This window comes from Ranitomeya imitator, chromosome 4 (genome assembly GCF_032444005.1).
Source record: "Ranitomeya imitator isolate aRanImi1 chromosome 4, aRanImi1.pri, whole genome shotgun sequence".
Classification (NCBI taxonomy): domain Eukaryota; kingdom Metazoa; phylum Chordata; class Amphibia; order Anura; family Dendrobatidae; genus Ranitomeya; species Ranitomeya imitator.
Window position 1 is genome coordinate 75,240,016 of NC_091285.1, and position 14,242 is coordinate 75,254,257.

Sequence of the window (14,242 nt, forward strand, 5' to 3'; positions counted from 1 at the left end):
AAAAATACTCGGAGGATCCCTGAGCGTGCTCGAGAAATCTCGAGTAACGAGTATATTCTCTCATCACTAGTAAAAACATGACCTGACCAATCAAATATCACATAGCTAGAAATATTGGTGAAATGCAAGGTGAATTCTTAGTATTGTGTAAATGTCTAAAGATCTATACTGAAAAGTCAAGCAACATTCTAATATACTATGTGTTTCAGTTCCTCAGCATTTTCACACCATTTCCGTGCTGCTACTAATTAATAACAATGACTTACATTTTCCTTCATTGCTCCTGTTTCTCTGCAGGGTATATTGGCTAGGAGTACAGATTCTGTGGCTAATTAGTAGATTCTGACTACAGTCTCATTTGCAGTCAGGTTCAGTAAAGTTTCTTTTAGATGATCCAGTACCAAAAGTTTTCTCTCTATTGATTGATCCTAAGCTGAGAATCTCAGCAGCGGAAAGAAAGGGAGGACTGAGTAAGCATTATAGAAAGATTGTTTATGCGGCCATTTTCCTAGCCTCTTAACATTTTGTTTGACTATTGATGGAGCTTCGTGAAGGCTGTGTTTTTGTGTGTTGACCTAAAAATTTTAGAAACACCAATTTAATCACTTTTTATTGCATTTTTTAGACAGGGAAGTTGATTAAAATAATGCAATTTTAATTTATAGATTTTTTTTTCTTTTTAGGGCATTTGCGATAGGAGTTAATTAATTTTATATTTAATAGGCTGGACTTGTGGCAATGCCAAATGTGGGCGTTTTTATGTAATTATTTTTAAAATGGGAAAATTAGAGTTAGTCAAATTTTAATGTTTTTAAATTATTTTATTGCATTTTTAAAAAGCTTTTTGCTTTTTTAACTTTATTTTTAGTCCCTCTAGAGTACTTGAATCTGCAGTCATTTGACTGCTTATAATATGTACTGCATTACCACAGCATTGAAGTATATAGGACAAATCATGGCCATGGTAACCCATCAGAATCTGGCCATTGAATTGCACAGGGATCCCCAATCTGTAGCTAGGGAGCCGCTTGTGGCTTGCGGGACATGATATGTGACTCTCAGATGTCATATGGTGACTTTTGTGATACATGAATAGAGGCCTTGGCTTTGGAAAGATAAAGTAAGTGCTAAGCTGGACCCAGGATGATGCTGTCAGATAAAGGAGGTGCTTGAAGCTGGATGTGATAGTATGGTGGCAGTGCTTGATGTAGGAATATCGAATCAGGATAAGTGGTAACCAATAGTTGCAAGTATACTGCCTTGGTGTGATTTCTGGGGTGGCTTTGGCTGTCATTAAACTGGTAATGGGTGCAAATACTGTGGAGGGGCAGGAGCTGAATATCACTAATAAAGAGGGGGGCTCTTGATGTTGTATTTGACCCTCAGAGATGAACGTGGCTCTCGAGGTAAGAAAGGTTGGGGGATCACTTACATAGCGGATGACTGATCTATTTAAATGCCTTTGTCTGAGATTGACAGCAGCGTCTAAATAATTAACAGAAGCGATCGGAGCTAATGTCTGGCTGCTGCTCTTCTGTTAGTGATGTGGATGAGCTTCTGAGTCCGTTACACACACTACAATCCAATAAATGATAGCTACATTTGTCATTTAGCGTTACCATGGATAATTTCTTAGGCTTCTATCTCAGGGGTGGCATTTTGTTGAATGAGCCCAAAACATGCAGAGATGACTTATGCAAATTTCACCTTTGGAATTCCCTCAGTACTCTGCAACTTATCCAAAAATAGTGTAAAACTGCACCTTCATTATGAGTATTCTAAATGTATATATATATATATATATATATATATATATATATATATATAAAATAGCAGAAAGTCTTCAATTGCAAACATCTGACTTACATACAACCCCTAGTTTTGAATGTCGGCTGTTAAAGAAAAAACCCTAATATACTCATCTGATCCTCTTCTTCCCACCGCATCTCTGGCCTCTTCACTGGTAACCATGACTTCTGCCTACTTACAAGCCAGAGCTGACTGCACATCATCATCTCAATCTTATGGCACGCAGTAAGCTCCGGCCTGGATGTTGCCAAATGTCCTTGGCTATAATGAAGAGCCTGGAGATGTGATGACGACTGAAAGTAGAAACCTGGATGTTGAAGTAAGTAAATAAAAAAATATATAAAAATTCTCAACTTTTCTGTAGCCTCACTGCTTGCATTCTGGTCCTCTTCTTTCTGCCATCGCACGCTGCATCTCCAAAATTTCTAGCTACATCTGGGCCCCAGAGGTCATTGCGCATCATAGCATCATAATATTGATATCACGATGTAATGATGCACTGTGACCTCTGAGGTCTGGATGAGGTAATAAATCCCAGCTTACACTAAAGAGGCTGGATTTGTAGTGCGCCCAATGATGGAAAGAAGGGGACCGGACGGGAAGCAGTGGGGGTGGCCAGAGAGGTGAGTAGTGGTAAAAAAAAAACTAGAAACATCTCCAGTGGCACTGCTGCTTGCTGTATGGTCCTTTTCTTTCTTTCATTGTGTGTCACATATCCAATCTTCCAGGCTCGTCCAGACCCCATATGTCATTGTGCCAGGGCCTAGATGTGGACTATGATCAAGAGGAAAGGAGATACAATGCGCCCTATGACAGGGAACTGTAGCACAGGATGGCAGGCAGCAAGCAGAGGGGTGGCCAGAACATAAATATCCAGGTTATGAAAAAAACTACAAATGTATCTGCCCAGGGACTGCCTGTATACGACAAACACACCAAAAAATAATCACAGTGATACATTTTTTTTTTCGAATTTAAAGTCTATCCTAATGTCTTCTAACTACATCATTTCCCATCTTACACATGCATATCAGCTCAGATATAAAGCTCTGGGATTGCACTGAATTATACATGTCTATTACGAGAAGCTGCAAACTAAGCAGATAAAGCAGACAGGTAGGCTGTAACTCTAATACTGCAACTAGCTGCCTTTCCACATTTCCAGTGCTATTAAAATATATGTCACATAATTTAGTTTATATCACTTCACACATAGACAAACATACAGTTTATTTCCAAGGTATCACTGCTTTGCCTTTACATCGGATATTATTCTAACAGGATCACTGAGATCAGATGTGACCTTTCCGCAGCCTTGTAGTTTACTCCAAGCTCATTTATTAGAAATTGTCAGCCTATACATCAACCAGATATTTCAATGCAATTTATATAGAATACATTTTAATATAGGATTTAGCATATAAAATACATGAAGCAGGATGAACAAATTTAATTTAAAGAAAAACATCACCTATTTCTTTCCATAAAGTAATAAAATGAATGATGGAACACAAATACAGAAAAACAGCAACCCAATATACAACCTAAGGCCGGGGTCACACTTGCGAGTTCAATGCGAGAAAATCGAGCAAGTCTCTCGCATCAAGTCCCGTCACTGCCGCCAGCACTCAGGACCGGAGCGTTTAGCTGCATAGAAATACTTGCGGCCGCACGCTTCATTCCTGAGTGCCGGTGGCAGTGCCGGGTATTGATGCGACAGACGCGCACAAGTTTCTCGGATTGAACTAAAAAGTCTGACCCCAGCCTAATACGCATGTACATATGGTGTATGTTCTGATTCTGAATTTGCCATTGAAATATTCATTCCGTGCAACCTGGTGTCACAGGTAATAAACCAATCAGTGTTATATCAACAAGAGATTTATAAACTTTTAACACACGGCTAGTAAAAGCTATTCTAATTATCTACTGATCATCATCAGTGTCCTCTGACACGTGCGCATTGGATCAATTCTCCTGTGCCAAGAAGGTGCTGAAGACTTCCGGATGCGACTGCGCTATACTGGAAATGATTATCTCAACTTGGATTCTCTTCCTATATTTGTATATAGATGGAGTCATGTATTGAGTCATGTATTATATTAATTATACACAGCTGATCCTGATGATCAATGTAAACATGTTGCTTATTCTTGCGATTCTATCTATTAAGACATCGCTGTATTGCACTGTATCACATTGTTAAATCATGCTTCAATACATTGTTATGTATATCATGATTGTGTCATTGTTCTCTTGAGAATTATGGAATTGCTGCTAAATACCTTAACGATTTGGTTGCCTTAAATGCATTGCACTTGCACTTTTGTATTGCTTGAGAAAGGTCCTAGGACCGAAACGTTGCCGCGTATGCTAATAAACAGCACCTTATATTTGATCTATGGGGTGCTGCCACAACTTCTTTTGATTTATCTATCTAACCTATTTTCCACACTTTTGAGTCCAAAACAATTATTTGAATTCTTTAATTCATTTTGAGCCTAAATTCTAATCAATATAATAAGCAAAAGAGTACAGACACTTAGTTTTATTTTTGAACATATAATATATAAAAAAAAATCTATTGTCTATCTATCTATCTATCTATCTATCTATCTACTGTACATATATCTTTGTTTTAGTTTACCAATGTACAGTTTTTCTCAGTAAAAAAGGATAAGCAGTAGCAGAGAATAATTACAAAATTGTAACTGTAGCCAACTGTTAAATCAGCGTATAAGCAATTTAACAAGATGCAAATTTTAGCAATGTTGTTCTTCAAATATCTATTTTATTATAATTAATACTACTACCAATAATATCACATAGAACATTAAATCTAAGTTGCACTTCTGCTTTAAGCTTGTTCTTCTTTTAGTAAATCGCTGAAGATTATTCTCTGTCAGGTAGATGTCACCATAGTTTTGTCAAGTATCACAAATTCTTCTCTAAACATGTTCTGCTGTCAACATGAATTAATCAAGTCTTTGCCTGACGAAATCTTTGTAAAAGTCAAGTTTTCTGAGCTTAGAAAGAAAGCAGTTCTGTTAGCAGATATAAAAGATTGTACTTAGACAAAGGCGTATACCAAGAGCGCCTAAAGTGAAGAGCATTTCAATAGATGATTTACCTCCAGATGTAACCTCCCCGTAGCGGAATTTAACCTTCTGCTCCCTTCTGAATCCATCCATCCCCATGTGGCCGAAAGAAAGACCCTGAGCAGCAGCACAAACAGCCACAAGCTTCTTGACTTCATTACAGGCAGTCTGCTGAGAATAAATATAGAATCATAAGACCTCATCATTTTTAAAAGCGCACTAAACAGATCATGCACCATAAGCTCAATCTGCCTCTCTACTGCAGGTCATCTGTAACACCTCGCAGCTATGTATGCATTTTGATAGGTTTGATGGCTTTTTTAAAAGTATGTTTGAAAAGACATGCTCCTAGAAGATGGAACCGGGACCAAGGCAAACTCGATTTCATTATTGGACTTCTGATTTTGTAACCTGTCAAAGTCTGGGGTATTGGATAACTGGAAAACAAATGTGACCCTCTACTTCAGTTCTTGACAAAAAATCATGTACTTGTGTACTATTCATATGCTTTACTTCTTTTTATCAAAGAGCTTTAAAATCAAGAGAAAAGTTATTCAACTTCTATAAGATGTGTTTTTATTTACAAGGCAATAATATCCAGCTACTCCCTGCAGTTATACTAGAAAGTGCGGCTATCCTCTCCCCTATATAGTCTATGCCAATGTAAAGCATTGATGTCAGAACCTGATGATTACACAGTGAGTATTCATGCTACATTGGCACCACAAATCTTTTCTGCATATTTATGACATATATTGCCATCTTTCCTTTAACCCCTATCTGACCTCGGACGGGATAGTACGTCTGAGGTCAGATCCCCTGCTTTGATGCAGGGCTCCGCGGTGAGCCCGCATCAAAGCCGGGACATGTCAGCTGTTTTGAACAGCTGACATGTGCCTGCAATAGGTGCAGCAGAATCACGATCTGCCCGCACCTATTAACTAGTTAAATGCCGCTGTCAATCGCAGACAGCGGCATTTAACTACCGCATCCGGCCGGGCGGCCGGAAATGACGTCATCGCCGACCCCTGTCACATGATCGGGGGTCGGAGATGCGTCTCCATTGTAACCATAGAGGTCCTTGAGACCTCTATGGTTACTGATGACCAGTGGCTGTGAGCGCCACCCTGTGGTCGGCGCTCACAGCACACCTCCATTTCTGCTACATAGCAGCGATCAGCAGATCGCTGCTATGTAGCAGAGCCGATCGCGTTGTGCCTGCTTCTAGCCTCCCATGGAGGCTATTGAAGCATGGCAAAAGTAAAAAAAAAAAGTTAAAAAAAATGAGAAAAAAATAAAAAAAAATATAAAAGTTTAAATCAACCCCCTTTCGCCCCAATCAAAATAAATCAATAAAAAAAAATCAAATCTACACATATTTGGTATCGCCGCTCTCAGAATCGCCCGATCTATCAATTAAAAAAAAGCATTAACCTGATCGCTAAACGGCGTAGCGAGAAAAAAATTAGAAACGCCAGAATTACGTTTTTTAGGTCGCCGCGACATTGCATTAAAATGCAATAAGGGGCGGTCAAAAGAACGTATCTGCACCAAAATGCTATCATTAAAAACGTCATCTTGGCACGCAAAAAATAAGCCCTCAACCGACCCCAGATCACGAAAAATGGAGACGCTACGAGTATCGGAAAATGGCACAATTTTTTTTTTTTTTTTTAGCAAAGTTTGGAATTTTTTTTCACCACTTAGATAAAAAATAACCTAGTCATGTTAGGTGTCTATGAACTCGTACTGACCTGGAGAATCATAATGTCAAGTCAGTTTTAGCATTTAGTGAACCTAGCAAAAAAGCCAAACAAAAAACCAGTGTGGGATTGCACTTTTTTGGCAATTTCACCGCACTTGGAATTTTTTTCCTGTTTTCTAGTACACGACATGCTAAAACCAATGATGTCTTTCAAAAGTACAACTCGTCCCGCAAAAAATAAGCCCTCACATGGCCATATTCACAGAAAAATAAAAAAGTTATGGCTCTGGGAAGGAGGGGAGTGAAAAACGAACACGGAAAAATGAAAAATCCCAAGGTCATGAAGCGGTTAAATAAGAGGTTCTTCAGCAGCTATGATAGGTAAAATAAACTATTAATAGAACATATTATAAATTAGTAAAATCATTTGGATATACTCAATGGAATGTTCACACAGACATTCTTTCACACAGATTTTAGCACACATGCCAAAAAACACATTTCAATGATTTACTGCTCATAAGGAAGAAGATTTAGCTGCTGTGGTGTTAAAAACAACCTCAATTTCTTTGTGGATTGTGTTGCACAGAATGGAGCTAATCCATGTGCGCAAAGCAGTTAAAATTGCAAACCCACTGCAGAAACCAAAGGGTGAGCCTGTAGAGTGTGCTCCTTTGAGAATAAGGGCTCACTCACATTGGGCAAGTGCTATCCAATTTGTTTTCGGATAGCACTCGGACCAATATTTCTCATTGCTGATGCACAATTGTTTTCACTCACAGAATCTGCAAATCAGATGACATCTGAGTACAGTCCTACTTCCAAGGACTTACAGAATAGAGAAGATGGAGAAATTTTGTTCTCCAACTTCTCCTCACAGTGAGTACCGCTTCTTCTATCTGAGAGAATTGGATCACACTATGCTGACAGTTTGATCAGTGTTATTTGCATAATAGGTCCAATTCTCCTCAATGAAATAATCTACTACTGTCTGGCCATAGCGAAAGGGTGCAGTCAGACAGCCATATTACTGACACGAGGATCGCATTACAATCCTAGAACTGGCCTTCTGCTCTCCTGACCTTAGCGTTACAGCTGCATAGAAGTCCATACGGTTAGGAGAATTGATGGCCAACTAAAGATTATGATGTGATGTACTCTCACTCAATTCATTTAGGATCCTTGGAAAATAGCAGGGACACTAAGGGAGGATTTGATGTGTCCCACTGCTCTGAAGGGAGAAAGGAACAGTACAAGGTGTGGCATCATAGTGTAATTTACACAGCAGTTAGTGTATAAGGCACAAATATTTCCACCTTTGGATGATGTTGCACCACCTTCACATAAAAATAGCAATACATGGAGATCTGTGTAGCACCCTGCTGTTGATCAGCAGAAGTGCTTCTGAGTAGTGATGAGGAGGTGTGTTCGTTACTTGAGTTTTCCAAGCATGCTCGGTTGTTCTCCGAGCATTATGGGCGTGGTCATATATTATGTTTGTGTCCACGCAGCTGCTTGATTTGCAGCTGTTAGACAACCTGAACTTATGCAGGGATTGCCTGTTTGTTAGGGAATCCCCACATGTATTCAGGCTTTCGAGCATGCCCAAGATTCTCGAACAACACCCGAGCATGCTCGGAAAACTCAAGTAATGAGCACACTCGCTCATCACTACTCCTGAGTGTAAGAGATGCTGATTGTGGCAGCAGTGGCATATCTAAATGAAAGAGCGTCACTGGCCCGAAGTTAAGTTCAGGCCCAGACTGATAGAGGGTCCAAGGTAACAGAACGTTTGTCACCAGGAGATGCCTTAAAAAGGGTCAGAACTTGAAAGGATATTATTCTGCACTCTGGAAACCTCCCTATGTAACTATATGGGCAGAGTATGTGACTGAGTGACTTTGACAACCCTCAAGTGAGAACTATCATCATGCCAGCCATTCATAAGTATGTAAATAGATCTGTGTCTTTAAGATGTCAGTCAGATTTCAGTGGAGATGTGAGACCTAACTGGCTTGTTGCTGAGCACTCCCCAAGAAAACCAGAGGCTAGTTAGCTCTCTCGTTATGAAGCTGGAAGTGTACAAAGGAACAGTTAGAGAAATACCCATGAGAAGTGTTCCCATGTGAGCTGGAGTGAAAAACTTGTGTTACGCCATGTTCATATGTTCAGTTTTTGGTCTGTATTTTACTTCAGTATTTGTAAGCCAAAATCAGGAGTGAAAAAATCAGAGGAAAAGTATAATATGGAAACAAAAGACAAAGAGTGCGCTTCATGTACAAGGACACCCTATATCAGTGAAGAGAGGAGCGGGAGATGATACACTAACCTCCGATGCTTCCGCAATCGTGGCACAACACTGAGAATAGATTTTAGAATATGGGAGTCCTGGAGCGCTGCAGCACCAGCTGCCCACCCCTGCTGTGTAAGGTAACGTGAACACTGCGAGTATTTGGTGAGATTTTTACCTCAGTATTTGTAAGCCAAAACCAGGGGTGGGTGATAAATACAGATGTGGTGCTCATGCTTCTTAGATACTTTTCCTCTTATTATTCTACTCCAGAGAGGCCATACTGTGCCCCCAGCCCTCAAGGGAGGTCGACATGACAGGTTAATGTGGGAATATATAGAGCTGCATTTATAGGTGGGTATTCAGGGGTTAACAGTTTGGTATAGGTGGAGCCAGATTTAGGTCATGGGGGATAGGAGGGGTTTAGAGGTGGGGACAGGGGGTTACTGTATAGGGGATCAGCCATTTTGTGTGGCAACCATTTTAGGTACCCCCTTGAAGAGAATAGGTAACTCAAGGCTACCTGAATCTTTGGACATTGAGGCCTTGCTGAGGAGACTGAGGGGGCACAAGGCACAAACTGGCTGCAGGCATCGGTGAGATGCCTGCTACAAGGGTGATGACCGGTGATGTCCAGGGTCCTGTGGATAAACGCTGGCCATGGAGGTCTAGGCCTCTGGTGTGCTTAAGTCCAGTTATCACCCCCTGGTCCGGCTCTTTAAGAAGAGCCCCTCTGGGGACCCTGTGGTGGGCAGTGCACGCTGCAGGCTAACGGTCATGTGCAGCCATGCCAGGAGGCATCCAGTGGCATGACAGGGTCTACAGCAGGGGGAGGTGTTGGCTTCCCTCTTGGCAGAAGCACCGTGAGTGGTACCAGGAGCAGAAGCAACAGGTGTTCTTGCCACAGCCGAGCCTGTTCAGCGCCAGGGGGTCGTGTGAGGCAGGAGGCGTTGGCCTTAAAAACAAGCTCCTCACAGTGGGTGGCAGCCAACCGGCTCACATATAAACACAAAGAGAAATGGAGTTCCATACACAGATATGATAAAAAGTAAACTTTATTGAAACAAATGAAAAACATACAACGATATAAATGAAGAAAGGACACAAAAACCTAGTTGGAGAACAAGTAAAGCCTCGGCACAATAATAAATATGCATGTATATTCACACCAAGGTATAAAGTATATGCTACTCAGTGATCATCATATGGCACTCAGTAAATAAAACAGCGTATGTATCAAAAAAAGTACTGAATGTATGCATATAAACACACACCCAGTGAGTAAAAACAGCGCTTTGATAGAAAATCACTGAGTGCCTACATATAGACGTGTGCCCTAATGATTGTCATAGTAACATAGTGTTATAGTGACCAGCACACAGAAAAACTGAGCAGTCAAACTTAATCTAAAGAAGTTTTCTTACCCATGGTGGAAAAACGTAAGGTGCCGAGGTACCGAGTCAACCCCCCTGACGCGCGTTTCGCGTAGGCTTGTTCACAAAGAGGGTAGTGAACCGGCTCACATAGTAGCACGCTGCTGGTAGCGAACGCAGGTGACTATGGATGGAAGCGATACTGGATTGCATAATGCACGGGTGTGAGGCTCATCAAGGAGACATGGGCAGCTGTCAGCTGCCTCGGCCAACAGCATGGACCTCAAGGGGCACATGTAGTGCTCCTTGCCATGGGCAGCAAGATGCTGGCCATGGAGACAGTGCAAAAACATCACCAATGGCAGCTCTGAAGTTCCCTACACAGATGGCTGACACAAATCATGATTCTAAACAGCTGTCTGGGTGCCAGGTAGAACCGGGAGCTGCAGAATGTTCTTCAGAACACTGCAGGAGAGGATCAGGATTGGACCACCAACTACAGGATTCCGGATCTTCGGCTGCTGGGTTCACAGCACCTAGGCAGCTAGGTGAGAGCAATCATCTACTTATACATAACCATTTGTTATCTTCTCCTGAAACTGGGAGTCAGGAAGTTGTTGCCGGGGGATTTGGCGGGGGTTTAGGGTTACTTATGCATGTGTTGCGAGATTTGGCTATGTTTTGGCGGTCCGGGGGATTTTAAGCAGGATAATCACTGGTTAAGGCTTGGCTAGGGAGTTCTGGGATGGATTTAGGGGCTGAGGTTTTAACGGGAAGCGTTGGGGAGTGTGGTAATGTGGGTGCACGGGAAGGGGTTTATGCGTCTGTGGGAGAGAGGAGTGGAGTATCAGGCGTTACTACACCTGAGGGTAACTTGGCAAGCTTGAGTCAATCGGCTAGCGGAGACAAAGAGAAGGAGGATACAGTGCGATTGGATGATGCAGTGAAAGGAGAGGAGTATGTCTGTTTCGAGGGACCATTGGGGGCTCATCTGAAACAAGAGGTTAGAGAGAAGATATGAAAGGGGATTATATTGAAATAATTTCTTTGTTGCCATTAGAACATTTTAACATTTAGACAGGTTGAGGAGGGAAGATTCCAAAAAAAGAGCACGAGGAAAAGAGGAGGTACCATTTAATTCCCAGGACCTTCTCTAACTGGTTACAGGCATTTGCCATTTTAGCTAGCGTGATTGGTGAGAAAGCCCCAGAAAATTATTCTGGCCTTTTCTGTTACACGGACTCCATAGGTGAGGTTTATCGGATGTATGGCGGCCAGGTAGGTTAAGGTACGATGAGCAGTTTTGTCAGTGGAAAGCAGTTCGGCCTAGCATCTGTTGGGATAATAAGGATATAGGTTTGTTGATGAGGGTTATGACTCCATCTAGGATGGGTCAGAGTAGTCAACCTTTTCAAGGGGGCATCGGGGGATTGGGACAGTCAGGACAATTGGTGATAATGCAAAGAGGACTGTGTTTTGCATTCAATGAGGGGTCATGTAAATTTGGTAATGAATGTATATTGAAGCATGAGTGTTCAGAGTGTGGGAGCACACACGGAGCAGCAAAGTGTTTTAGAGGGGTCAAACAAAGAGGGGATGACATCACTAGAAAAAGGAGTGACACCAGTTCGGTTGGACGCGATGGAGTGATTTCTAAGCAGGTATCCTGATGCAGCGGTGGCTGCTTTACTAAGTGAGGGGTTTAAGGAAGGTTTTAAGATTGCGTCTGTTGAAACGGCAGTTTGTTTTTCTTCAAAAAATTTTATGTCAGCATTGCAATTTCCCGAAGTAGTTACTGATAAGCTGAAGAAAGAGGTAGCTATGGGTAGGATGGCTGGTTCCTTCATGGTGGCTCCCCTCAGTAATTTGAGGGTTTCTCTAGTGGATGTGATTCCCAAAAAGGAGCCCAATAAATTCAGATTAATTCATCACTTAGCCTTTCCTAAGGGTTGCTCAGTGAATGATGGGATAGATCCTCAGCTGTGTTCCATGTTGTATACATCATTTGATGCGGCTATGGATTGTGTGCGGTTGTGTAGAGAGGGGGCATGGTTAGCAAAGATGGACATAGAGACGGCATTTCGCTTACTACCATTACATCCAGATATCATGCACTTTAGGGTGTTTCATTTTGTATGGTAAAAATTAAAATGTCAAATTTTTGCAGACTTTGCTTACGCCCCGAGATTCACTAATGCAAAAAGTATATATGCCAAATTTCAAGATGATCGAACAATGTTTAGAGGTTGCACACCTTTATCAGTTTAATAAAAGTACGCAAAAAAACAGATTTTCACTGTTAGGTATTTTTTTTATTAGAAATTCAAACATTTAAAAACTTAGAACCAATCTAATATATAATTGCCTAGAATACTACTTCCTGCAATTTGTGCCAACTTCCTGTCCGGAGCTAATGTCCGGAGCTAATGTCCGGAGCTAATGTCCGGAGATAAGTGACGTCAACAGTGTCCAGTGTCTGATTGGTTGCCGCCTGCTGCGAGCGACCAATCAGAAACGTGCCGTACTGTGACACACTCCGCCCACCATTTTGGTGTGATTTTTGAATTTTTACCTCACAGCAAGTTTCTACTGCGTGGAGGCGGGCCCAGTGACGTTGCTCTTCAAGCTCCTGCCGAATTTCGTCAAAAAAATGATAATACCATTTACCAAAACTATATATATTTAGTTGTGAAGTGGTTCAGTGACATTTTCACACCAATTTTGAACTTTTGTTTGGTGTTTTCTCCATATACTGCCTATTATTCACTGACTGTTATACTGAGAGACTGCCGTTTATTAACCTCTTCTTTGCCACATTGGGTATATTGCTCTATTATTTGCCACATAAGGACATTGTCCATTATTGCCCAGCAATTTCTTAAATAACAAGAAATGTCAAGAGCTGGTAAGTGCAGCCATTTTTTGTTCTTTCTTACTATTATTTATTAATTGTATTATTCTTACATTTGAATAAATAAAGTATATATGGATTCTAGACTCCCGATTCTTTAGAATCGGGCTGCCATCTAGTAAACAATAAACAGTAACATTGATAGGCAGTATCATACGTATTAAATGATTTACACTAATGTGCTGTGAAAGATGCAACTCCTTTTTTTGTTCGCTTGGTGACGGCTTTTCTATGATACTCGACAAATATTAAAAAGAATGGTTTCTATTGTTCATCTCTGATTGAATTATTAAACTTCTTTATCAGAACAATGCCCCTTTCTGTGGTATCATTCACCACATTAAGAGCATTGATGGAGCTTCTTAGTGTATGACTGCAATATTCTTCTACATCGTGGATCCCAAAATTCAATTCAAAGAATGTCTTAGTTTTACTTGTAACAAAATCGCTGAGGTCTTTTCCTTCAAAAACTAGCTTTTTACCTTCCAACTGTTTCAGTTCCTTTTTCTTTGCAGATTTCATTCAAAAGTTTTCAAACATCTTTTCCTTCTCAGCTCAACCTCACTGATGCATTCATCCAAAAATGCCAATCCTATGTTAGTTTCTAACAGATACCAAATGTGACCCTAAATTCGAAATAGTTTTCATCCCAACCTCCAAGATATAGAAATGATAGTTCTAAGTTCTTTGTAATCTTCTCTTGGATGACTGCCATCTTGCAAGACATTGCTGAGGTAACAAAAATAGGAGAACCATGAGCCAAAAAGTAGCCAGAAGAATATACCCAAAATATAAACTTTATTGAAAAACACTAAATTTCCAAAGACATAATATTACCATATAAATAAAGGTGACAAGTTTGTGACTAAATCCGTTGGTACAATAGTAACCATGAATCACAGACCGGGACAATAGCACAGTGAATTGCTGACTCATAAGCATGCAGCAAACGTGCCCCCTGAGGAAGCGGCAACTATTGAACGCGAAACGCGCGTTGGGGTTTGTAACCGGGATCCAGACGGGACCTTTACTCCACTCCACTCCACATGGGTAATT

The 14,242-nt window shown here is 41.0% G+C and overlaps 1 protein-coding gene across 1 annotated transcript in view; it reads right to left on the bottom strand.

The window, feature by feature from the left end:
• FSTL4 (follistatin like 4) overlaps positions 1–14,242 on the bottom strand; it is a 1,706,306-nt gene that overhangs the window by 1,656,022 nt on the left and 36,042 nt on the right. Inside the window, exon 2 of the mRNA XM_069761964.1 lies at positions 4,940–5,078. Coding sequence (XP_069618065.1) covers positions 4,940–5,065 — 126 coding nt within the window. The 5' untranslated portion in view covers positions 5,066–5,078. The remainder of the gene's footprint in view (positions 1–4,939; positions 5,079–14,242) is intronic.